The sequence below is a fragment of the Acanthochromis polyacanthus genome, chromosome 3 (genome assembly GCF_021347895.1).
Source record: "Acanthochromis polyacanthus isolate Apoly-LR-REF ecotype Palm Island chromosome 3, KAUST_Apoly_ChrSc, whole genome shotgun sequence".
Classification (NCBI taxonomy): domain Eukaryota; kingdom Metazoa; phylum Chordata; class Actinopteri; family Pomacentridae; genus Acanthochromis; species Acanthochromis polyacanthus.
Window position 1 is genome coordinate 33820331 of NC_067115.1, and position 27996 is coordinate 33848326.

Sequence of the window (27996 nt, forward strand, 5' to 3'; positions counted from 1 at the left end):
AGTTGACAACAAATTATCAAAACACATACAGACAATCTGTGCCAAAATGGGAAGAGTTATTTCTATGATCAGAAAATATGGATATTTCTTGACAACCAAAAAAAAAAAAAAAGTGATTGTGCAAGCTCTAATATTGTCAAACCTTGATTATTGTCCAACTGTATGGTCTAATGGCACCAAAGATGATATTAAAAATTTACAAATTATACAAAATAGAGCAGCATGTTTTGTGCTGCACTGTAATTATTATACTAGCATTCAAAGTATGTATCGAAAATTAAACTGGCTAACAGTTCAGGACAGACTTAAATATTCTATACTGTCTTTGTGTAGGAAGGTTTTTCTAACAAAAACTCCTCTGACACTGTCAAAAACTAATGTTGAGCTCTGACATACACTCCTATCCAACCAGACATGCTTTTGCAAACAAATTTACTTTACCTAAAATATCAAACAACTACATAAAAAGAACCTTTGCTTGGAGAGGTATGAAAGAATGGAATTTACTTCCCAAAGAAATTACATCAATTGGAAATGATTTAAAATTCAAAAGTGCACTGAAAAAGTTTCTTTCTGCAAGATAAATCACCAGCTCTGTGTTGAATGTTGAATACATGTCTGAATGAGAACTGTTGTTATCTGCTATTGTAATTTTCAGAACCGGTAATTTATGTCATTTTATGATGACACTTTACGTCTATTTAAGCTACAGTATGATTTAAATGTGAAATATTTTATTGTCTGATTGATTGATTTAAATGTGAAATATTTTATTGTCTGATTGATTGATTGATTTAAATGTGAAATATTTTATTGTCTGATTGATTGATTGATTTAAATGTGAAATATTTTATTGTCTGATTGATTGAGTGATTGTATTTTTAGAATTGTATTTCATTGTAATCTTTTAGGACCCCAGGAAGAATAGCTGCAGCTTATGCTGTCGCTAATGGGGATCCAAATGAATAAAATAAATAAAAATGTCACTGAATTTAACTGGATTGAGTCGACAGCTGTTACAAAAGCTGATTATCCATTGTTACAGGGACATCGTTTCAGAAAAATCACAGCTGTAGAATTCTCAGTTCAAACCACAAACAAACAAAACTCAATTTCCAGCTAAGAAAATCCAAATTCTTTAAGACACTGTAAAAGCTTGTGGCTACGTTTGGCTTATTGAAATATAAAGAGGAGCTCTCTTTCCTATCTAGTCTTGACCATCATGAATCCAGCGCCCATCCACCGACAACACTCCCTCTCTCCGTTTCCCCTCCACTCCATGTACAGGATGCATTTCTGATAAATGGCAGAAGGATGGATGGGCTGACAGAGGGGCCGGACAATAATGGCTGATCTACAGGACACAAATGCAGCTACTGAGAAGATTTATGGGCCTCTGCTCATCGTAGACGGTCAAGTATCCAGCGAGATGATTTCTCAAAGCTCTGGTTGGACGGCAGCGAGCGCAAGGAAAAGCTGTCTCTCTCTTGTCCCATCGCATTACTTATTAATCAGATGTTTTAGGTGGAAGCTGCTTCAAGAAGTGCACCCAGGAAACAACACGCCGGCCGTAAATATGACAGAGACGGGAGAAAACAAGTGCAAGAGGGAGAGGGAAACTGTCGAGGCAAATCAGGGCCGTGGGATGAGGAAGGAGATGCTTCTTTACATCGTAGAACCTCAGTGGCTGGAGAGTAAAACTTGTTTGTTAAATATAAAAGACGTTCTTCCGAAGGATTATGATGTCTTGATATGAATCGTACAAAAATCTCGGTTCTATTTACTTGAAATCAATGACTTTGCCTGCTAATTTGACCTCTACGATTTAAAGAGTCTATCATGACAGCCATTAAAAAAAAGAAAAACTCCCCTCTGAGTATTTGTCATGTATTATCTAACTATTGTCCAATACACTGAATTATTTATAACAAAACATTCCTGATTTGCCAATTGTCTAGGAGTATTCTTTTCTGTAAACGGAGGAAAGCTGAAACAATGAGCAGATTGATAGCAAAATAATGATCTGCTACAACTGCCTTTTTTCACCGGTTTAATACTCTTAAACGGAAATATTTGATGGTTCTGTACAATACTTTTGCACTATGAACTGTTGCGTTTGCTTTTTGCACTATTCTCACTCTCAGCTATTGTCATTTTGCACTACTGTGTGTATATATGAAGAGTTCATTTGCAAAAACAGGTAATTCCGTTTTCAGAAAACTGATTTTTTTTATTGTTTACTTGAGATAATAATAACATTAATTTATTTTTCTCTATTTTGTCATGTATTTTTCTACTGAGTCAAATCCACTCAACTTCAGCTTGATTGATATTATTTCAAGTAAACAATGAAGAAAATGTTTTCTGAAAATTTATCAAAGCGGAGTTACCCGTTTTTGCAAATGAACTCTTCATATATATTCTTTTATAGATGTTAAAATATCTATTTTTTTTTCTATTCCTAGAATGACACCAACAGCTGAAACCAAATTCCTTGTATCTTGTTTGGCCATTAAAGTTGATTCTGATGCTGTTTTCCTTAATATCTGGTAGCATACTATATGAAACTATAATGGCCATTTTCACTATTCTGACACTTCATACACCAAAACGATCAATCCAGGAATGAATTTGCTGATTAAAAAATAATCTAAACATGTGTTCATTGCTCCCCTAAAACAGAGCACCTCCTGAAAAACCAACAGTGCCCGTTGAAGAAGCGGCAAAGTGTCGGCTCTTTTATCCTATTTTCAGCGGTACTCTGTTACGACAACAGTTTATGATCATTAATCCCCACTTTGTATATTCAGCAGTCTGCGAGGATCAATACTACAGATGAGAACAAGGCAGCATGCCACCCCGACAGTTAATGTCTGATCAAAATGGTCCTTTAATTGGGAGCGCTGTTGTACTTATTTCGAAGAGGGGCACTATCAAACAGCGGTTTACAATCCCCTCCTCAATGCCAAGCTGATGTAGCCGCCAATGCAACTTTCATAAGATCCCTGATTAAAAACTGCTCTGCGGTCCCAAGCCTCCTGACCCTTCACCCTGGCTCTACTCCATCTCAAAGCTTGGGAAATTAATTAAAATTTCACAGAGATGGTATCACATCACATCTCTGATGAACATGTGGGGGGTGGAGAGGGTGAAAAGAGAAGGAAAAAAGAATCAATCAAAATCATCTCTCTCCACTGGTTGGCTCGAAGGCAGGGAAAGGAAAAAAAAAAAAACACATCACAAGATGGCCACAGAGGCGCTTCCTGTGAGAGAACCGAGCGCTTCCTGCGCCAGAGGGCCCGACAAAGTTTGCTAAATAACGTCATCAATCATGGTACTGGCTCGCTCTCGCTGCCCCACGAGGAGAACAAACACACAAATAATTATACATTGTAATTTAGCCCAGAGGAAAGTCTGTCCCTGTTTTCCTCTTTTCCCTGGTGAGAAGGTGCGTATCGCCCCTACCTTCCTCCCCCTCCTCCGCTCCCCCTTTACACAACAATAAAATTACATTTGCATTAGCTGTGAGAGAATTTGGTTGGATGATTTATTGAAGCAATCAACACTACGCTGGCCAATCCCTGGTTCTCTCGCTCAAAGAGTGTGTGAGTGTGTGTTGTGGAGATTGAGTGGGATAGCTTGGAGCTTTAGAGAAAGGAAGAAATAGCTTGGGCTAGGGACCAAAGGGGGAAGCGAGGCATGAGCTGTGCAGCAGAGCAATCACCAAGATTCTGCCTTTGATTAGATTAGCATTAAACAACACCCTGACAGATATGACAAATAGGTGCATTAGAGCCTGTCATTCTTCTGCCTTTGCTTTTCTATCTAGCTTTCAGTCCTGCTATTCCTTCGTCTCTGGACGTTATGGGGCTCGTATTCCCTCCCAGAGTCCCAAATCTATGCGCGTCCACTGACAGATGTGTAATCTGACTGTATTACCTTTTTAGAGAAGACGCAAAGTGAATAATGGGAACCGAGCAGCATATAGGGGTTAAAAGGTGGAGGAAAGAAATGACAGGCGCTATTTCTTTAAAAAAATAAAGCTGATAAAAACGACAGAGTGCAGTGGTGAGAGAGGTGTCATTAATCAGATGTGTTTTTGTATTACTGTAAATCCCTGGTTTTTCATGAGGTGCTTTAAATGGTAAAGATGCACACACACAGGGCCAGAGGATAGTTATCTGTTGTCCTTGTCGCCGAGTTTGTATACGAGGACAACTGTTTGTGTGTGCTGTTTTGTGAATATAAGTGTTTTTTACCCTGAACAAACCCCCTTTTTTATACAATATGCATTTAAAAGTTAATGTAAATTACACCGTGTGCTGGATTTTGGTCTATACAAAGGAAAAAGCCTTCAGCAGCTTTGTGTCTCCTAATGCTAATCAGCCATGCTGCAGTGATCTATTGACAGGCCCGATCATTGATCTGCCCACGCCTGCTTATGATCCCTGAATTAGTATTCATGAATCCGGCAGCAGCTAAATAAACTTGGCAACAAAACACCCACAAGACAACAGAGAGGAGAGGGATAATCAATGCAAAGCACCATCAAATCTACATTATCCCTCCTCATCAGTTTGGCCCCATCCACCAGGGCCGGCGCTCAGGTCAGAGGTGACACGGACAGGTCGCCCACCCTTGACCCTCAAACCAATATTTGGACCATAGATGCCTTTTCTCTGGTTTCTCTGCCCACGCTAGGGGAAGGGTGAATGCGGAAAGGTAGACAAGGTGGGCTGGAGGAAAGATAAGGCTCTGTAGATTTACTGCACTCAAGGTGAGCCTGATAAATCAGAGCGGTGGAAAAGCAGAGGACGGGGGGGGAACAACAGATAAAGATGCCAGACTTGCCTGTGAACACAGAAGCATGACGAGCTCCACCACTGAGCTGCTGGACTTCATACACACCAAGCCTGGAGAAATACAAAAGGAAGGGAGTCAGAGAGTAGTACGCTTTGGACAAATAAACACTTCTTTTTTGTATGTTTTATTTCATCGAGTTTCCCGGATACTTGTGAACATGTATACACACAGCTACACGCACACAAACCGACAGGGATTACCTAATCTTGTGCCATCTGCAAGGGAGCACATAGTATTGATGGGCCTAATGAGCCGACATGATGTTACTGTAAACTAATACATATTTGGGCCTTGTATTACAGGCCTGACTTGGCCGGCATATGTCCCATTGATCCCTAATGGCAAACCCTGGGCTTTTAGAGGGCAGGGGGCCACCAGAGTGTCCAGAGTCTGCAGCAGAGACACAGACGGGAAGAAGGCAGAGTAGCCTTTGGTCTTTCCGTTGCTCTTCATATGACACACTCACACACACACACACATGCATGTACACATTGCCCTCCCCTGCCTTCTTTTCAGGCCCCCATGCAGCTATCAATCAACTTTCCATTTTGTTTGCTGGCAGCAGACATCCCAAACACTGCTATTAGTGGCCTGGCCTCTGACCTGGCCCCTGGAAACCTTCAGCACGACCAGCAGCTCTGGGCTCCACGCACACCCATCGCAGTATTGGATTATATTAACAACAGTCTGGAGATGCTACTGCATTTATATATAGCGTGCTGCATCCTTGAGGTCACTTTTCAAAATAACTGGAAGGAATTTCTATGACTTTGTACTCACTGGTGCCCTCAATAAGGAGCTCCTGTCCATGGCTGCCCAGCAGGGTGCGAGACAGAAACGGCGCAAAGTCCACAAAGATCTCCCTCAGCAGAGGAGCCGCCTTTTCCAGAGCGTGCTCCAGGCGCTCGGAGATGCTGAAAATGTGGGGACAAGATCCAAACAGCAAACAAACAGAGTAGATGTTGAGAAGAATTAAATTGTCTGCAACTCCAAAAGTAAATACAGGAAAAGCTGCAACACATGTTTTAAAATAAAACATCAGCAAAATATCTGTTTTTAATATGAAGGAGGGGGGAAAAAACAGAGTCAGGAGAAAAGCAATAATCAGTGGATATGCATAAATAAGTGATTGTGTATGTTCATGTGCATAAACAGCTGATAGTGCATGTGTGCAAGAGAGAGAGCGAGAGAAAAGAAGATGAATCACCTCATATTGGGGGCTGTGTTCTGGGTCACAGGGGAGAGTGGGGGGACAGATGGCAAGCTAGCGCTGGCTGGAACCTGGCCGCCTGCTGCAGGGAGAAACCAAAGAACTCTGTTATTAGTCTGGATCTTGGACAAGAACGAGGCGCGCACACGCACACAAACACACACCGCAATACATTATACGACCAGAGACGCACCATAAACCTGTGTGGAAACATGCCTCTTATGAAGTAATACAATGGTCTCCATTCAAATGTATGGAAGTGGGGGATTTATGGTCGAATAGGGCAAGTGGGGGTACAAGTATAACTTTACGGTTAGATAGCGGATGATCTACTTCAAGCACAATATGTCTTCCTTATCAATTTACAATGTATTGGTTTTCATGATGAAAACCTGTAAACTGAAAAGATGGTAACTTTCCATTATCACCCACGGTTTTACTCTATCCAGTGCGACTATTTTCGGACAATATATTAAAAATATTTTCGGTATTACACCTGTGTTGGAATGTCACACGTTAAAAAAAATGATATTCTTTAAATTGTTTTTCCTCATTAAGTCATTACATACCAATTCACCCCACTGGGCTGTTTTTGTGACTGTTTCATTATACAACTAAAAGGTGCTTTACGACTTCATTCTGGAAACAGAGGCACACGAGGTACAAAGTCCGGGTGTGATTGATCTGGCTGTAAATTCACTTCCCTGTGGCTCATAAATAAGCTAATGCCCAGCTGAATATGGAGGAGGGGGATTCCTCTGGTGTTGCAGCGGACTTGTTTTTCCAGCCAGGACGGTCTCCAAGCAGGGATAACTCTTCAGGAATGACACACGGTGCAATGTGCGTAGGAATGTGTGTGCGCGTGTGTGCGTGCATGTAAGGTGTTAAACAGCGCCATGTGGGCCTGGTGAGAGTATCCCTCTCCAGCTGAAGTAGCTCCTTCAAATAAGGGAAGTAAATGAATGTCTCCATTAATCCTCCCACTGCCCCACTAAAACACACACGCACTCACAAAGCATATTTACTCAACACTGCTCGCCGACTTTGAGCGGCCTATGCATGCAGCTGAAGGTCTCATTATTTACAAGCGCACGCAGACACAAACACACGCACACGCGCATTCCCCGACCTGATTCTACGGTAAATGTCCTAAAACATACAAATCCTCATTCTCGTGTCAAACCCTCCTCTCTTAAACACACACAGACTCCTCAAAGAAAAAAACACCACACTTTTACACGCATTCACACAAGCAGAAAGGTGACAAAAAAAAAAGCTGCCGACGCTCTGATTTATTGTCAGCTCTGAATTAGTGAATAACAGTTAGTGTGCTCATAAACCAGAAAAAAAAGAAGTTAGACTTTAATATGTTATTTTATTCGTCTACCTTGATTCCTCCTTGGACGGTTAAGGCACATACCACATAAACGCAACTTCATGGTTTGATTTCCAGTTGGCTGCACGTCAAAACTCCCTCTTTCTCCCTGCCTTACCTGTTTGTATCTGCACTACTGTCAATAACTGCCTGAATGCCAAAACAAACTAGTAAAAAAAGTGATTACTGTAAAAACTCTTTTCCATTTGTTTTTTTTAATTTATTTTTGCAAGATTTATTTTTTTATTTGTTCTAGTTTTGCTATGAATAAATGAATTACTGTTACTCTATACTCCGTCATCTCGAGGCTTAGGTAACTGGATTACAACGTGCAAACACAATATTAGTCTACTAGACGCACAGAGCTGCAAAATCTCTAAATAAATATTGACTTTTCCTTAGCAGACTCATCCAGGCTGCGACTTACCGGCCACTCCAGTATTAGAGCGTGGTTGTACATACGTGTGTGCGTGTGTGTGTGTGTGTGTGTGTGTGTGTGTGTGTGTGTGTGTGTGTGTGTGTGTGTGTGCTCACCAGCTGCAGAGTCTGCAGACGTGCTCTGGGAGGCATCACCAGAAGATACGACGGCGACGCTGTCGATGGGTGTCCCGCTGGACACCGAGGCAGCGGTGGCAGCGACAGGGGTGGAGGTGCTTGGAGATGGCATCACGCCCACTTTCTTGGGAGCAACAACGACACTTCTGTAGAGGCAAGAACCAAATTATTCATTTATTGTCACCCTGACAAAACGACTGTAAGAAAACTGCTGATGGTGCCAATTTGCAGCGCGCCTTGCAAGACTTCTGTACACAGCATGTCTGGAACAACACCAATCCTTTCATCAATAAGACTCCAAGAGTTATTACATGGCCTCTCTGTCAAAAATATTTTAAAACAGTCGCATTCATCTCGCCACAAGAAACAGAACACCAGTTGTCTTTCATTATGATTACTATGGTAATTGTTTACTAAGACATATTTAGTTTGACTGGAACACATGGGCACTTTCAGGCACACAGTATTGGGGATTACTTTGAGGAAACTCTAGAAAATAGGACCACTAAATCCAATTGGGTTCAAGTCAGGCTTCAAGGGAAATATTTCAAATATAAGAATTTTAAACTACATGCATATATGTGTGTGAATATGTAAATAAGTATTTGAGCCCATGTGGTTTAAGTCTGAACCATTTGGTTATCACAACACGTTAAAAAAGTTATTTAATATATAGCTTTTATATCTGCAGTGAAACATATATAACTGATATAGTCTGACTTTTATGTCAGTCCCACTATGATGATTCTCTGGATTCCGTGGGAATATCCCAGCAGTAGCTTCTCTAATATAAATGTTCATTTAGGAATGTAGAAATCCTTCTTTTTTAAATTCAACAAACCTATTTCTAAACACAATTTAGTGACGATTTCAACACATCGCTGCTGAAACTAATCATTCCAAAATTTAAAACTGAACTATCCTGTTGCAATGATCCTGACATTAGGAGTCAAACAGCAAATTACAAGTGTTACAGAATTCTACTCCTCAAATCTCAATATTCATCGAAGCCCAATGACAGCCAGGTTTAATTTGAACATACAGTTTATCTTGGTAACAACAATGCTGCCTCTTGAGAGGTTCCCTCCCGCAAAGTAACAGGAAGTGTTTCCCACAGTGATGCGGTACGAGTAAGTGGAGTTCAATTCCCATCCAGCGAACAGCAGATGGGAGGAGAGCAGCATGCAGATAAGCTGTCAGTTCAGACCAGGGCTCTGACAGACCACTGGCCATATCAAAGGGAGCCTGGCCCTGCTTATCAGTGCTGACACAGGGGAAGCCGGGTCTAATCACTGGCTACTGCTCCCTCTCAGCCACACAAACCAATGCAGGCTCAGAAGACACGCGAGGATTCATCAAACGCACAAATTTAAAGGCATTAGAGGAGATTTAATTTCCTACAAATTTGAACGTAGCATGCGCATGCGCACATACAACCTCTCCCTCACCCCCCTCCTCTTAACATTTACGAAGAAACGCCCCCCTCCAGAAACTTGCGTAGCACTCGTGAAGTTGTCTTTCACGGCTGGGTCCCCCTAGATCTTTATCTGCCATCATGTAAAAAAAGATGAGCAAAACAAGTCGCCCGCTAACTTCGAAGCTATACCAAAGCAACACATACACAAAACACATAAGTCCAAGGCGTACGTAATCTACGTAACTAGGCCTGAGCCGGAAGATTTTTGATTGACAGGAAAGGGAGCAAACCAAACGCCTCGGTCCGAGCGCGTTGATTGGCTGATGTTTTTCAGGTCCTGCCATGTCCACAGTTATTTATTTTATTTTTTTTATTCTTTTAGAAACCATACATACAAGTCCACTAAAGGTCAGTATATTCATTTTATGTGAATCAGACAAATTAAACAACAAAAACATCCTCCATAATGCCTTTAAATGTGCAAAGAAACATCACAGGCGCAAACAGAAGAGCTAACATACATTTTCCCAGAGTCAGTGTGTGTTCATTCTCTGATGCACGCACACACACACACAACAGGACAGTTGGGTCTGGCTCCCTGTGGTGCAGACAGATACCTGGCTGCGGTATCAAAGGCTGCTCTCTGTTGATTTAAGACAGCTGATCAGATCTATTAAAAGTTACGGTGAATGTTAAACCCTGACAGCTGAGCTTTCCTTTGAGTGAAAATAATGGAGCTGCATCAGGATCCCAGTGGTTTGACAGTGGTGTTTAAAATACACACAGTGAAGGTCCGTAGTGATACATAAAAAGTGAAGTAGCGATGGAAGAAGAGTAACATCGGTATTGATAGACAGGGTGGAGATAAAATAGAGGTTTTTCTTTTTCTGTTCAGATAGTGAGTGGGCTGGATGGTGGTATCAGGGAACAAGGGCGGCGCTGACATGAAGCACCACGGGTGTCAACAGAAGCAGAGATGGGACGGAGAGACGGAGGACCCCTGGTGCGTGGAGGCTGGAAGTGTGTGTGTGTGTGTGTGTGTGTTTTAATACATGCATACGAGTGTACAAAGAAATGCATGGGTGCACGAGTGTGTAGGAGTCTGCCAGTGAACATGCCCGAGTATGTGTTTGGCCTTCCATCTGTTCCCCAGCAAAGGCCCAGTGAATTATTCAGCAGGTCATTAGCCACACTTATCATGAGTGGGCCGCCCCAGTCGATTAATCAGCCGTCAGCGGCACCACTCAACCCACAAGCAGGAGCCCAGGGCAGAGAGAGACAGTGTGTGTGTGTGTGTGTGTGTGTGTGCTGAGGCTGAATTATTTAAAGGCTTTAACCTACAATAGGTAAGTGCAGCAAACACTGTTATTCCGGTAATCTGTGCTATTTCAGGTAAAACAAGTGTGAGAGCGTGTAACAAAATGTCTGCGGTGTGTGTGTGCATAAAAATACCGTTCTTTAAAGTGTTAACCTCAGAGTGACGTGAGAAGGGGGAGTGTACACTTTCAGCATGGCTTTGATCCCCTCTTGGTTCACACACCCATGTGTATGTTAAAATGGTTTTCGTTAGCCACACACACACACACACACACACACACACACACACACACACACACACACACACACACACACACACACACACACACACACACACACACACACACACACACACACACACACACACACACACACACACCTTTGAAATCAACTTCCAACACTCTCACATCGAGTTTGGGACGGACATTACCTTGATGACATCAGTGATTTATGAGTGGAGCAACTGGGACCAAAGTGCCCACGAAAAATGAGAATAGCAGAATCTCAATGTGTTCTTGTGAGTACGTGGAGGAATACTGCACAATAAATGGACAGAGATGAAAGATGTCGGAACTGCAGTGGTTGGATGTTAGTAATTTAGAATAAGAGGCAGCCAGAAAGAATAGGCAAAGGTAGAAAATATTAAAATTTGGCATGGGGGGGGACATTAATGTTTTATCCTGTTATTTATGTACAGTACTTTGCAAGTAGATCTTTACACACAATAACAATATGGAAGCATTTGATTGATTCTAAATTGATTTTGCACGACAGCAACGCGTAGCAAACATGCAGCCAGAGTAATGCACCTGTAGTCTGAATAAGAACTAAGAATTCTGAATCCACTCTACTGTCCCAACAGAGCTCCGGTCTCAACAAGTCAATCTGGGACTACACAAAAAACAGGAAACAGTAAAACAGATTGAATCCACATGAGATCAATCCCTATCTTGTGATTTAAGAAAGCCTCTTATCTTTTACTTTTATGAATATTCTGTGTTTATGTCTTGTGCAACTCGTTAATACTTTCATAACAAGGAGACTCAGCACACAGCCCTTCTCTGTGCCTTAATTTTCTAATTTCAGTTGCATGTGGTCTTATTTGTGCTTCCTTTCAGTTTAATTCCATCGTCTTACACATGTGATATTTATTGTCCAGCCTGTAAATATCCTCACTGTATACTGAGTTTATTTCTAGTTTATCGTTCAGCAACATGTGTATTTACAAATGAAGGTTGATTATTTAGGGATCAGGCTGTAATATGAATCCTTGCAATTTCAAGTTCTCAAGTAATCTAAAAAACTAATCTTCAAGCTACACAAATATGCAATTTTAAGAGACAACAATACAGTTAGAAAGGAGATGACGTATTTGCCAGTTTCATGTAAGATGAAGGTTTAAGTTTGCTCTCAGTTAATTTACAGCAGGTGAACTTTATGTTTGTTTATTCTTTATTTCAATCATTTGTGGAAAAAATAAAATAAAAATTTAATGTAAATACAAACTTCTCCAAACTTGAATGAAAGGGAGCAGAAAGAAGACAAGTCTTCTATTATCTGCGCCTTCATATGCATCTACTGTGATAAATTCCTCACTCATGGAGCCTCACTTTTTCCAAATTATTGTGTGAAATACAAAAAGGGAGGTGTAAACTCCAAGTTGTGCTTATGTTTCACATGCTTACCGTTAGCATTACATTAACAACATTTTACCATCAGCACAGCTCATCTGTACATCAGCTCTCACATGCATGCGCAGTCTGCTGCCAGGAATGCAAACAACTGCACCATGTATATCCCAATGTCTAACACTCGCATATTCTGCTGAACCATGCAGTCTAAATCACAGACTTGTACAATGACACTGTTTAGTTCTGGTTAGTGTCAGCAAATATTTGCAGACTGGCTGTCATAACAGGGGCATGGCTGAGAAATGCATGGGAGAAATCCAGCAGGTCTCCACTAGTAAATAAATCAGGGTGGATACTTCACCCTCTGACCCACCCCCAGTTTTTATCTGGGGGATCCCTGCTTTTGGGCCCATAAATCCAGGCCTCTGGGCAAGCGGAAAGTTGCCATGTTTTGGCAGGAGATGTCGGTGTAGAATGTCAGCTCGGGCGTGTATTGGTGTCATTGGAAGAATTAGGGGTTAGTGGGAGATGCTGAGCAGTGATAAAGTCATTACGACAAGATAATAAACACCATTGGAACATATCTACATGTGTCGTGAGGTAATTGGCAAAGTTTGAGAGGCAGTAGGGTGATAAAAAGCAGTATACTGAGAATAAATATAGGTTTTTAACTTGAAAATGACACGGGTGATGGGTGGTATCAGAGTAATATGGTACCCCAGCAATGAGACCTGACAATGGTGGAACATATGGAAGAAAGGCTTGTGTGAGCTGAATCAGTCAATTTATCACTTAACCCTGGTGTTGTCCTGCGGGTCAAATTTGACCCGTTTTAAACTTTGAAAATGTGAATAAACATATTTTCACAGCGAAACTTCTGATGTCCACATTTTTAATATTTCTGGGAAATCTTAGAACATTTTTGGTTGAAAAAAAATAAATGTTAAAAATGTTTAAGAACATTCACCAAAAAAAAAAAAATCAACCAAAATCCAGTGAAATTCACTGGATTTTGGTTGATTTTTTTTTGTGAATGTTCTGAAAGTAAATATCAGGAGTTTTACTGATATATACATAATCACTTAGATATTTTTAGGATTTTTTTTTGGAAGATTTTTACTTATTTTTAAAAAAATATATATTTACAAGAATTTCCTTGCCAAATTTGAGGGATTTTTTTTTTATAAAACCTTTAAGGAAAACTTTTAAGGAATTATTGGATTTTTCTTCCTGAAGGTTTTGCAAATTTTCAGAAATTTGGGGAATCTTTTTGCAGACTTTTTGGATTTTTTTCAGAAAACAAAACAATATATATTTTTTTGCCTGTAAATAAAGACAACAGGAGGTTTAAGTCACTAGGAAATGTAAATGATAGGAAATGTATATTAGCTTAGACAACTAATGAATTTTTTACTTCACTGATCAAGCAAAATAAATGCCAAACATTGTTACAGCTGAAGATGATCTGATATCCTCTATTTAGTCACTGGAAAGGTCATCTTTGATGAAATATATAGTGATGACATATTATAGTCTCAACAGCTAATTAAAAAAACAAACTTAAAGGATAAGGCTGCTGATTTTTACCGTCGTCAAATCGTGTGTAATATTAATATTGTCTATGCATCCTAAGACGCATCACAGAGCCACATTTGTGAATCGCTCACATGTTCTTTCATCACACACAGTGTAGGCTACTTTAAATCGCACATAAATCCTTCTGCTGCCGTCAATAGAGAATCAAATGTGTATTGATCCACAACTAAAATGAGCAGAACTGGAATTAAACTACACATTCTTCTCTCTTTTTGAAGCAATTTTTATTATAAAAATGTGCACTATTGTTAAACTGCTTTCCTCTATTTGATAACGAGATAACTGTTAAAGGCAGGTGAGATGCCTCCATGATGCTTTCATCTCCTTCTTAAAGGTAGCTGTGGTAATGCTGCTGTCTGTGCCTGGGCTGTGTACTTTGCATGAAGAGGCTCCCATAGGCAGCCAGCGAGCTGTTAGTCTACGTTCTCCAGCTCTCCTGACGTCCTCTCTTCCTACTGAGTGTGCTCAGCGGACAGGAGCCAGTCTAATCCCCCTGATATGAGGAGTGCCCTGAGACCTGACAAAGCATTCCTCAGATAAAGACACGCGATCACAGAGATGCCGTGGAATTCCCACAGTTGGGGGCAGGCAGACTGACTGTGTTTGTGAGTGAGAGACAGAGAAAAATGTAGAAGCGCTTTCTTCAATATATGAGAACTTTGACTTGACACCCTTCCCCATGAAGACTTCCTTCTCCCTTTACTCCCATTTCTCTCCCCCCCCGCTGCCGTTTGTAAATGTCTGTCTGAGAATCAACGCTCCAAATGCAAACCAGACCAGTAACCATCCTCTCTCACCTGGGCCCGTCTGCGGCTTCGGTGCCCTGCGCTGCTTTTGAAGCCTTTACTCCTGACTGTTCACCCTGCACCACCGAAGGCAGTGCAAATTATGCAGCTTTTATTCAAGAAAAGGGGGGAAAAACCCAGTTTGAATGTTAGACAGGAGGGAGAGAAGCAGGAGAGATGAAAAAGAAAGCTGTTAAATATCAGTGGCAAGGTGAAAAGAAACATCTTCCCGTCAGCTTTGTCTCTGTCTCTTCATCTCAGACAGGACTCGTGTTTTCCTTAAGACAGGTTCTTTGTAAGGCAGTTTGCTCAGGATGAGGACCTGCATCGACAGCTAACAGAAAGAACAATGGGAGGAAGAGGGAAAGAGTCAGAAACTACGATTCCCCAGTTCAAAAGGGTTTCTGTTATGGAATGTTTTTCCAAGATCCACCAAAGCCTCCTCTGAGGATAGCAAACTGAGGTCTTCAAGGTCTGACTTTCAAAAGTCCCCTACAGGTATGTTGGGATAAATGGTATGAAACTGTCAACTGTAAAGCTTTACAATCACAGGACTAGAGACCATATGGGCTTTGGAGAAACTGACGAAGCCGTCAGGTCTCAACAACAGGGGAATTGCCAGACATTTCCCCACACAATCACCAAAACGCACTGCAGAATTAGCCAAGAACGGTATGTTATTGTACGTGTGTGTTACGAACTCGGGTCCTCACCGATCAAAAGAGCGAAACTGCAGCGACTCTCTGGCTGCGTCGCCCAGGCTCCCTACAAACGCTGGTGGAAGCAGGCTTGGGTCCACCATGACATCATCATTTGGAGGGCTCACGAGGCTGCGCAGGATGTCCTTCACATTCTTGCCCTTTGAATCAGCAGCCTGAGCAGGTCTGACCTCAGATGACAGCGTAGACAAGGCCTCCGAGATGGCGTCTGGACCGTGAGTAGCGCCAGAGGATGACAGATCCGCCTCGCTTGCAGCCGTTGAGGTGTGGTCATCTCCAATGCCGGAATCGTACCGCCTCAGGGAGAAGCCATTCTCCACTTCTGCTCCACCCGAAACGGCACCGCTATCTAAGAAGACACGGATAGTAATGAAGAAATGTGAGACATAAAGTCATAGCAGAGATTAATTACAGCAGCGGTGTACATCCTCAATGGCTCACAAGATGATTTTACAGGGGAAAAAATGAGGCAAAGCTAAAAAGTACTGCTTAAAGTTCTGTTTTTTTCTTTGCTTTTCTCTTATTCTGTGGTTTAATAAGGTGTAGAACATTTCAATGTCGAGCCTCATTTTTCAAACGAGCAATCTAAAAAGGGAAGAGGTCATAATAAAAAGTGCAATGATAAAAGGTACAGGGCTTTGCATTTAGGGCACAAAAGTAGGAAAAGTTTGGAAACTGCAACAACAAATCTGTGGTATCTTTCCAATGATTTTTCCTTCAGGTTTCTGTGTACCTGTACTTCTAGCTGACTGGGAGCGCTGAGGGTGTTTCTTGTCATTGTGGGGCTCCAGGATGTCACGGTACTTGGACACCATGAGAACGGAGATGAAGTAAACCACAGCCAGAGCCAGAAACTGAGCCTGCTTACTGTCCTCCTGAAACAAACAACACACACTAAACAATCTGTACATGTGTCTTCTTCGAAATGGAACAAGTGAGAGGAGCGATGATTAATTTCGCAGACGTAATAATGAATGTGTTTACTGTACAACTCACAATATCTCTGAAGACAACAGCCCTGAGGCGGTTAATGTCCATGTCCTGAAGCAGCCGGTCCAAGTCTCTGATTGGAGACATGCCACCTGTCACTGCATCAACAGGACTCTGCACACACGTAGGAACATCAAACCATTACAAAGTGAAATGTGTTATTATCTGCAAGTGAAGCGCAAAGAGCACAAGCACTTTTTACACCGATCGGGATATTTATGAATCCATGAGCGCTTGGTGGAGGAGGGTAAGGTTTAACAGCTTAGGGAAGCTATCCCTCCTGAGATCATGTCCTTAACATAATGGCTTTTCTATAGAGCCACTGCATTATAAATGAGCTTTAACACCCGGTTCAGGGAAGAACAACATGACTTTACTGGAAGTCACTGTATCAAATCAAAGGGGCAGTGACAAAGGGCCTAGTCTAGTGTAACAAATAGCAACTCATGCTGTAATATAATAAGATATGAGATAATGCAATAACACTTGGTTGCTGCTGGTGAACAGGACAAAGGACAAGGCTCCTTCTGGGTTAATAATACGGACGGGAAAAGGACAAAAAAAATTAAAATGTAGCTTTTTGTGTAATACAAAGAACAACCAGTACAAGAGAGTTGATTACTGAAAATTTTAATGCGAACAATGGTATAAAAAAAGGTATAAAAAATGCACATTATAATGACTTTAGGAGACTGTCTGGGATACTTGCCTGTGCAGATGCAGACTTGGCTGTTCCAAGGACAGCGCTGCTCCGAGCTGAGCCTTCTGCACCATGCTTAAACTGGGCTTGCTGACACTCCAGACAGTTTCTCACTGCCATAGCACAAACTAGGGAGGGACGGAGGAATAGAAATTATGTGACATCATATGAATAAAGTGACTGCCAGCGACATATGTACACCAGTAAAATTCTTAGTGTTGAAAAATCTCAAACAAAAGAGGAATCTAGCTGAAATTGCAGCCCATAAACCGAGAAAGCCACAAGAGGAGTAGCTGAGGGAGACAAAAAACAAAAGAGAAAGAGCGGGGCCGTGACAAGGTCAGCGCTCTGGCCAACTCTGGCAGCATCGTTCACTCTTCCCTGCTCCACCTCTCCTCCCAAGGTCATAGTGCAAGGGTGTGCTCTTGAATCACATCCACAGTGTGCAGCTCCCATAACAAATGACACTGCTGGGGTGTGCACATGCTGAGTAGGCAGGAAGATTCGTCCTTCGCCACAAAAAAGAAAATATCTTGTGGGCTGACAACTTTAGGTGGGTTTCAAAACTGGCACGTTTACCGCTTGTAATTTAATGTACTGCTCCTCTCTGGAGCTCCTCCCAACCCCCCACTGCTCTGTGCTTGACAACTGACAAATGTTAACTCTGAGGCATTTAGATTACGAAGGAGGGAATTATTCCGTCTGGAAATGGGCTCGCCTTTTCCATTAGGACCACTCTTTCATACGACCATTTATAAAAAGAGAAGGGGAGGGAGGGGTGGAGACGCTAAAACCTTGTTACAGTTTTCCAAAATCAGATTAGGTGCCAGCAATGGGGAGCGCATACCTCATCAAATATTCATTTCATAACGGCTGCTTTCTAAAACTGAACCTGCACTATGGTGGCATCGCTTTCCTGCAAAACCCCAGCAGCAGCAATAATATCCGAGAGAGGAAATGTTCATTGGATAACAAGTTCGCGCATTGACAGCCCCTTTGTTTGTAACCACCGCTGTCTCTAAAAGCAAAAACAGATACCTAAACACGCACCATTACATATATGGAGCAAAGAAGAAATGATTTAATTCAGTGTAGAAAGTATTGCACTACTTGCACACTAAGTGTCTGTGTGTATACAGTGTTGATGCGGCTTTGCTGAAAAGGTGCAACACAAAAAAAATGAATAATGTAAGAATTTCATTATCTTTTATTCAGCGATTGTGAGGCTGAGCTTTTGATGCTGTCAGAGCAAACTTTAATAGCCTGGAACAGAAGGCAGAGAAAGGCCTCAGGCTACCTGCAGTACAGTACAGCCAAGGCTATTATGGACAACTCACTATATCATGCTAGCAGCCATTTTAAAGTGTTGCCATGCAGTCGGGTTACAATAACAAGATAAGAGAGAGCCGATATGAGCAGAGGGAAAGAGGCGAGGGGATGAGAAGAGCAGCTGGAGATTGAGAGGAAGAGGGCAGAAAAGAAAGAATACAGAGGGGAGGGATCAAAAAGGCTACAGGGAGTCATGACTGGGGTTGATACAGAGGGCTACTGCCGGCTGACGTGAGGTGGATCGATGAACGAGAGAGGACAGAGGGCCTGGTAAAAGGAGGAGGTAAAGCAGGAATTTCTGCAAGGGGACACATATGAGTAGAAAGACTGCTAAACATGTGAAAACCCAGCACGATTTAGGGAGTAAAACATGGGACAAAAAGAGAAAGAATGCAAAAGATAGCTAGCAGAAATAATAAGTGATTGAAAAATGTGTTTACCGAGGCGAAGGCACTGTCGAAGGATGCCCCCCGACGACATGTTCTTCTCAGCTTCTATCTCTGTGAAGTTGAGGGAACTGGCGAAGATGAGAACGTCCACGAGGTTGATGAGGCGCTGTAAGAAGGTGACCGAGGCCTCCACTGCCAAACCCTGGGACGGCTCGATGTTCTCCAGTTCATGCTGGTGGTGGAGAGAAACAATATTCACAGGAAGGGATGGACTAGTGAGCACAAAGGTCAAAAAGCAGCACTATAGTCAAATTTTACACTGGTCCTGAGTCTGGTCCTTGAGCTATGTTAGATATCCAGGGATTATTCAAAATGGCTTGCTAAGACAAGATTGGCTAAGACAAGATTTCCAAAGATTTGCTAGGATAAGATTTGTTAAGATGAGATTTGCTAAGATAAAATAAGATTTGCTCAGAAACGATTTGCTCGGATAAGATTTGATAAGAAAAGCTTTGCTAAGATAAGACTTGCTAAGAGAAAATTTTCTAAGCTAAGTTAAGCTAAGATAACATTTTATTAGTCCCATAGTGGGGAAATTTGCGGTGATGTAGCAGCAAAGATGGTGCAACATTTAAGGAAGGTAGTATTAAAAAAACAACCAAAATATTCATAAGTACTAGTAATCGAAAATGAATTACTTTAACAATAATTATTGCACATATCAGTGGTATTTTACATATTTTTTGATGACTACAATACTGATAGAGCATTATTACTGGTTGTCTAAATTGTGCATATTACATGCAAGTAATATATGTGGCACATATGCTGAAAATGCACCCGAGCCTGTAAAACTGTGATTTTTCTCCTTCAGTTTAAATCCGGTTACAGGGCAGACACAACCAAATTACAATGGAATTGAACGTTAACCCTTCCTCAGACAGACAGATCGGGTCATTGGCAGAAATAAAGAATCATGTAAGACAGCTGCAGCCACTGAGGTCAGAAAAGACAAAAAACAAGCTAACAATGTTAGGAAGCAGCTAACTGTAGTCTAATGTGATTGGGAAAGGTCAATGTGGATGGATAACTTCCTGTGACCGGGGACATCAGCCTCATATACAGCCACAGACAGAAGTATAAACATAAAGGACTCACAGAGGAGGAGGTGGCAGCAGAGAGCAGCGGTAAAATGCCTCCACAGGCCATGATGAGGTTGTCCACCACCTGGGAGATGAGGTGTATGCTGTTGTGGACAAACACGACGTTTTCGCTGCTGTTCACAAAGTCCAGAATTGTCTTTGTGGAGTGACTAAAAGGTAGGGGACAGAAAGACAATTTCTGTTAACAGAGTACAGTGTAAAAACAGCATTTACCCTCTAAAATTACCTTTGACAATGAATGAAAGAAGCCAAGAGGCACACCTGGAATGGACTGTTATTAGGAAGGATCTATACTATTTGGATATGTAGTTTACTTTGCTTGAATAATTGCAACACAAAGTTATCACCAGATGTCATCCGTACAAAAACATTTGCATTTGTCTCTCTCATAAAGTCAGATTTGAACTGTTCCCTGCAAAGGATGAAAGGTGAGTGATGGGAAAACAGTTATTTGCTTTCCTGCTATGAAATACGTAGATGAGAAAATTAAAATACAAATACCCTCATGATGGCGCATGAAGTATGGAGCCAGAAGCAGAGAAAAATTACACTCAACAAAAATAAAAACACTTTTGTTTTTACTCCCATTTTTTATGAGATGAACTCAAAGATCTAAAACTTTTTCCACATACACAATATCACCATTTCTCTCAAACATTGTTCACAAATCTGTCTAAATCTGTGATAGTGAGCACTTCTCCTTTGCTGAGATAATCCATCCCACCTCACAGGTGTGCCATATCAAGATGCTGATTAGACACCATGATTAGTGCACAGCTGTGCCTTTGACTGATTCTTTAGACATATCTCCCCAACTGTGGTACTATTCGTTCAATATATTTAAACTTTTGTGCAAAGATCGGGTCTCGCACATACAAATAATTGGCCAGTATTCATTTTATATTGTGAAATAATCAAAGAAAAATGTCTAACTTTGTTTAAAAAATTATCTAAAAAAAAAAAATCTATGGTATTTGCTGCCTGAATATTGAGTAAAAAGCATCTTCTTCCCACTAACAAATCACAAAGTTTGGTAAAAGATGCTTTCTGACATGTAAAACTTAACTGGTGAAAGGTTTTCTAAATCTTCTGTCCGTTCCTCTGAGGCTTAGAAAGTCGACAAATCTTTATTCTGATAATCAATAATATTGTTAATTAAAGCACCAGTAAAATCAGAGTCAGCGCATTGCGACCCTACCTCCTCCACATCTGGACGTCTGTCTCAATAGAGAACAACAGGTCGGTGAGGAGGCGCTGGTGCATGTGGGACCAGCGGAATTCTGGGATACGAAACATGGTGGAGCGAGGAGCAGAGGAGCTGCTCTCTCTCGGCTGGCTTGAAGAACTTCCTGCTGCTGCTGTTGACTGGCCTTGGCTTGTTTCCTGCAAAAATACATCAGCAGAACATGAAAAGCTTTAACCATGGAGTAAACCTGGGCATAAACTCTCAATTTTATCCACAGTCAAAAATTCATTTCAACTCCACATAAAACAATTTAGTGAAATCTAATGAAACAAGAACAAATAGAACAGAAAAAGATGCATACTGTTGCCGAGGTCTCCTTCAGTTCAAGTCTTTCGGTGTCTAAGGCCACATTGGACACGTCCAGTCTGGCAATTTTGATCTCTTTGGTCTTGCTGACTGAGTCGACGCTCTTGTGGGTGTCAGAGCTGGAGGTGGTGCTACTGTCAGGGGCACCAGGCTGAGGTTCCTCTCTGGCGGTACTGCTGGTCTCTGAAGGCTGGCTGAGTGAGGTGGAGTCTGAAGCTGCTGCAACCTCTTGGGCTGTAGAGGGAGCTGTTGTCTCTGAAGGCTGCTGATCTGTGGTGGTAGTCTCACTTACGGAAGAAGATGGCTCATCTCCATCTTTTTCTTTGGGTGGTTCTGTGTCACTTTGTTCAGGTGTTTCCACTGGAGGATTCTCCAAAGAGGGCACCTGTTTCTCTTCAGTTTCACTTGCTTCAGTTGTTTCTTGTACTCTAACCTCCTGCTTCTCGTTTTTTTCTTCTTCCGCTTTCGACTCCTGTTCTTCCTGATCGGTTTTATTGCCTTCGTCGTTTTTATCTTCTTCCTTTTTACAACCTCTGCTTCCTCTCCAGTAGCAGCAGAAGCATACGAGGACTCCTCTTGGCTATCATCAGCATCACTAGGCTGGACCTGGTCACTGACAGAAGACACGTCAACTAGGTCCTCGTTGAAGACGGAGGCTCCACCCAGAAGACTGTTTTCCAGACATGCTGCAGGCTCAGGGGACGTTTGATCAGTGGTACTTTCTTGTTCTGAAACCATGGACATGTCTGTGTCTGCTTCATTCAAAGAGTCGTCTGTCATGGAGTTTGAGGATTCACCTTTGTTCTGTTCAACCTCAGATTTTTCATCTGTTGCAAGTGTTTTTGTGTCATCACTTGTAGATGCTGAAGAGTCTTTACCCTTTTCCACTGCTTCACTCTGTTCCTCTGTGTGTGTTTTTTCTATCACAGTAGTTTCCGTCTCTTTTTCAAGACCTGAGTCATCTCTGGAGGACTCCTCCGCCGGCTTCTGCTCATCTTCGTCTTCGGCCCTGGCCAGGATGTTGGACACCGTGATGGATGTGTGTCCCCTGTCATCACCACCCTCCAGTGGGCTGGAGGTGATGGTGGAGCTGGAAGCTGAGTCAGGAGATTTCTGGGACAGTTCGTCCACTGTGAGTTCAATGACGGTGGAGGGAGCCGTCTCCTCTGCAGGTGGCCCATTAACACATTCCTCAGTCTCTGAGCTTTGGCTGACACCAGAGACGGTGCGAATTGTGCTCAGAGATCCTACAGACTCCTGATGCTGGTACTGACGGAACATACGGGACAGATTCTCCTTGTGCTGCTCAAAGGTTACCTGAAAATACAAAATGGGTTGCAATGTTAGCAACACAACTATCATGTAGTCTTTCAATTTCAGGTTTATTACAGCCTCAGTTTCATTTTGGTCATGTTTTCTGTCAGATGGCCAAAAACTAACAACAGAGCAAGAAATGGGCGGTCATGCTACCTTGCAGGTTTTAACGTAGCTTGCAGTTTAAGGAAAGTAAAACTGAAAGTAAGTGCATTTGAAATGTCTCTGACAATATGTTAGGTTTGGCCTGATGCACAAGTAAAGAAATGAAGGAAAAATCAACATTAGGTGTCTCAGCAAGGTGTTGGGCCACTATGTGCTGCCAGAACAGCTTCAATGTTCCTTGGCATTGATTCTACAAGTCTCTGGAATTCTGCTTGTGGGACGAGGCTCATTCTTCAAAAAAAATATCTGCTCATTTTGTGTTTTGATGGTGGTGGTGTAAAGCACAGTCTAACATGCTGGATCAGAATCTCATAAGTGTTAAACTGGACTGAGATTCGGTAGCCACAGCATATGATCTGCACCATTTTCACACTAACCATCAAACCATTCAGTGACCAGTCCCGCCCGATGAAAGAGGGCATTGTCATCTTGTAATAGACTAGTCCAATCAGCATATAAAAGTTTCATCATAGGACAAAGGCAATCACTCAAAACAACTTTGGATTCATTTGTAATGACCCTTCACTTTACAGGGACAGGTAGACCCAAACCAGGTCAGGAAAATGCCCTTCACAGTATAACAGAGGCACCGGATGTCGTCACTGTTAGGGTCAAGTATTCATCTTGTATTAATCTCTTGGTGTACGCTGCACACACGCACACTTGTTAGAACTATAGCACAGAAAAACCCGAGATCATACCCCTTATTTCACATCCCAGAAGATCACTGCCAATGTTTAGTTACATCACTGAACTCTTAAATGTGCATTCATAAATTTTACAATGGCTGTATGCACTGCAATCTAACTATATTAACCTTCTCTATTTAACTATCAATGGACTGTTCCTGTCCACACAGCCTGATCATGATCTGCACTGATATTCTCAGTCACCTGAGGAAGAATGCCTCCTCTGTTTTTATTTACATATCACACCAATGCACAAGAATCAGTCATCACAAGAACCTCCTTGACAACAATTTTCAACTCTAATAACTAATATCTTTCCCATAGATTTAAATGCAGATGTCACTTTAGCCACCGCTCCTATAGAACACTGGCCAGTTAGGCAGTCTTTACAACTGAAGCTCCTGCCATCTGTGCCACAACAATGAAACCTCTTCAAAGTCACTTAGATCCTCTTGCCATGGGCCTGCTCAGCATTGTTATACAGGCTACAGAGCAGGGCTAGGTCATAATTGCTTAAACCTGTGGGGAAGCATCTGCATTCATTGCGCTTCTTCAATCATTTATTCAGCATTTAATTCGTCATCCATCTCTGCCTATCAGTTATCAGTCTTGATAAAAGCAATGATCCCGTTTTTGTGTGCTGGAATTCTCCTTAAATTCTGAGTGACTGGGGTTGTGTTTCTTTTGAGAATACAGAAGAAAATCAAAGTACATAAATATAATAAGGCTATTTTAACAATTGCTTTTAACAGTCACTTTGTATTTTACTATAAATACTTCATAATACTAACCACTTCCCATCATCTGTAATTAACCTGCCTCCCCCGTTTACACTTTATGCTTAACCACTAATTCTCTCCATGTTTCATTTTATGCTGTTCCAAGAAGTAAACTTCAAATTATCTAAGCAAGATATTCTCTAAATGCCCTTTTGTTCTGCGCTTATTACACCCTCTAACCACTGGGATCGTTTGCAATGTAACTGAGGCATATTTAGAACTTTTTTCATCTCTCTCGTGTGTGCAGCTGCCCACGGCCTATTAACCTCTATCAGTCTTCTTACCATCTGATATGGGTGGACTAGACTGCTAGTCTATAACGACAATGCTCTGCAGTGGCATTTGAGGAAGAGCCCATCCATGTAAGCAGTCATAGATTAGCAGTAGATACTATTAGTGAGTGTCTCCTAGCTGTGCTGAGTGCGTGTCCAGCATCGGCAAATCCTCCCACGCCTAATTTAAGACCCTGCATTAATCACTGGGCTTGGAGGACAGAAAGTCAAAGATGGGTTGGTGGTGGAGGGAGGAGGAGGGTGAAACTAGACCCACTTTGCTGCTTTTTCACCTGAGGCTATTTGGACAGAAGGAGCAAGGGAGCGAGAGTGAGAATGAAACAAAGAAAACGAGAAAGCCCGAGATGAAAAGGAAGTAAAAAAAATAAACTGCAAAGGAGGAAGAGAATGAAAGTGAATCATTGAGAGTGGAAGAAAGGAAAGGGGGAGAAAGAAGCTGATTATTTGTAATTAATTAGGCGTTATTGTTCTAAATTAGCCTGCTACATGGGTGCTCATTAATCTTCTGTAGTGGGAGGCAGTGATTGGTAATCCATAGCTGTTTTCTGAGTGCACAGCCTGTTCTAAATGCACCAGTAGTCCGTCTCTTTCTCTCTTGCTCCCGCTTTCCCAGTGATCACACAGCCAGACCTTCTACCCCATTAGTTTGAGCTTAATTTGACATTTAGCATTTTTAGCAATTAAAAGGCAGCATTCAGAGTGCACTGCTATGGAAATTACGCAGGAAAGCAGTGCAGCGCATAACGTCATAGATTCAGGATGCAGTCTGTACATTAAGATGATGTATGCTGGCCTTAAATGGGGCTCTGTAACAGATCCAGTTACCATTAGACAGAGGTAGTATATGTCTCTGTGGTTTTTAAAAGAGCGTTTAGCCTTGCTACAATATATAGAAAGTGCCTTGGGTGGCTAAGACATCTGCGCTGATCTAATCTAATTTCATTCTACTGCATGACTCGGTCTGGCCTTAGTGGGTTATGGAAAAATGTTATGGTAATGTACAAAAACATGGTGGGCTTTTCTAATGTGACAGGTAACATGGTATTAACTGGCTGCAGCACGGCCAGAATACACAAAAGATCTGAAATGCTTTGAAAGGAGACACACTATTATAAACAAAAAGACATTGCAAAACTTAATAGCAAGATCGCAGATGACAGCACTTCGACAGGATAAATGCTGCATCAGTGAAAATTCTGAAAATAAAATCTCTGACTTTCCTGCGGTCAAACATACCTGGATGCATCACACAGCGATCACATTTCTAAAACGAGACAAATTAAGAAAAGACCCAGAACTTGCTTTGCTCCCATGATTGTGCTGTAAATCAGTTCCAAAATAAACACCACAACCTGTTACAGTAGGTCAGAGTGGCGAAATCTTTGGAGACCCCCCATAGCAGGAGCCTGGGAGTCCCCGTTTAGATCACCGATAGAGAGCAACCACAAAACAAAGGGGAAACAGGGAGGGCAGCATAGCTCTAATCCGATTAGCTAAATGCAATTCCTCCTCCAAAATCAATGTCATCTGCTACCGCTGCCCTGCTCGTGCGGTTTTGCTCTTGTTCACGATATCTTCCTTTCTCACTTCTTGTTAAAACATTTTTTCTTGTTGGTTTTCTCCTGCCCACCTGATGCGGTGATGTGTAGTTAGTTTATCTGTAATTTTTATCATAACCATGGGGAGACAAGCTAGTGGAGAGAAAATGCACTGAAATCTGATAAATGTGTAGGATTTCCACCATTTGATCATTGTACATTTCACTTTTAGAATTACAACACAGCATATCAAATACACTGACTGAAATTTGGGAAATTTTAGCCGCTGGATAGCATAGCATAGGCAGCACTGCTTTTATCCAACATTTGCTTCTAACCTTCTTCCTTTGTCCACTTGTCAATGCATCTGCCTGAAACTCTTTGCCTGGAACAACAGCTTGAGACCTGGGAGGATAATGTCTCAATAATTCCAGGAGAAGCAGAGTGTATGGCTTAACTAACGATTAGCACCCCATCGCCAACTCCAAAATACTAAATAGTTAAATTTGGAGTTTAATTAAAGATTTCAAACACCTCCATGTGTATTAGATTTTGTCAATGATCTGTTTTCTCACATTCCTTTTTGCAGTAAAGTGTCTGACAGGTGTAATGAAGTTAGCCGACAGCGGGAACGTGAAGGGCAGGGGGACCTTCACGCCCCAATCTCCCTCTTTTGGAGATCTCCTTGTTCTCAAACTGATTTGTGTGCAGAGATGGACGAGGGGCACCTTGGGTGGGGCGTGTGGGCCGAGGGTGGGAGGGCTGTTGTGTCAGCGTGCCCACCTGCAGGAACATCTGTCTGTTAGGAGGCGCACATGCAGATAGGCTCACTTGCTAATAAATGACTTCTATATGCATACAAACCACAGACACACAGAATCTGAATACAGATTTTCTCATTCCATCACATCTTTTCTTCTCCACACAGTGTTGGTGCCTTTTACTATTGCACTCTTTGCCAGTGTACAGTAAGTAAGAAAATTGTCTGTATGTGTCAGTTATGAATAACTTCATACTGATGTGCTGACAAGGGAAGAAAGAAAAGTCACAACTACAAGTATGGAAAGTATTGTTGCTCATCCTGCTTCTGGCCTCCATCAATAAAATACTGTTTAAAAGCCAGAAATGTGAACATGTCATAAAAACCGCAACCAGATCAGTTTTATATCCATCCAGGTGTTAGTCTAAAGACAAAAAAATGGAGACAGATTTCAAGTCTTGAAACCGATAAGTCAACAGTAATTATTAAAATAAGCTTTACGGCAAGAGCAAAAAGGTAAAACCCAAAAATCTGTTGCTTTTCTGCCCAGTCAAGATATTGCTTTAAAACTGTTCATCAATTTCCCAATTGCACCCATTTTTTCGCCAAGCGGCAGTTAAAGGGTATATATAGGCTACCGACACAAATATACTATGAACTGTGCTAAAATTTGAAGTATTAAAGTCTACTATTGCTTTTACTACATGTCCAAAATATAAACCCTGATGGCAGAAACATCGTCCCAGAAATAAGAAATTCAAAATAAAAAATATTTGACTTTTTTGTAGCTGGACACCAATGCCTATGCCTTGGATTCTGGAACCAATGATGAAAATATATATGTATGCAATGTATGTCGCAGACAAA

General features: G+C 41.7%; 1 protein-coding gene across 1 annotated transcript in view; it reads right to left on the bottom strand.

Annotated features, from left to right (window-relative positions):
- Window positions 1–27996, bottom strand: part of lrba (LPS responsive beige-like anchor protein) — a 204036-nt gene that overhangs the window by 121779 nt on the left and 54261 nt on the right. The window contains 13 exon segments of the mRNA XM_051945532.1: window positions 4852–4913; window positions 5644–5777; window positions 6071–6155; window positions 7983–8149; window positions 15463–15817; window positions 16202–16343; window positions 16465–16572; window positions 17168–17286; window positions 18928–19108; window positions 20035–20188; window positions 21238–21422; window positions 21587–22113; window positions 22116–22908. Coding sequence (XP_051801492.1) covers window positions 4852–4913; window positions 5644–5777; window positions 6071–6155; window positions 7983–8149; window positions 15463–15817; window positions 16202–16343; window positions 16465–16572; window positions 17168–17286; window positions 18928–19108; window positions 20035–20188; window positions 21238–21422; window positions 21587–22113; window positions 22116–22908 — 3012 coding nt within the window.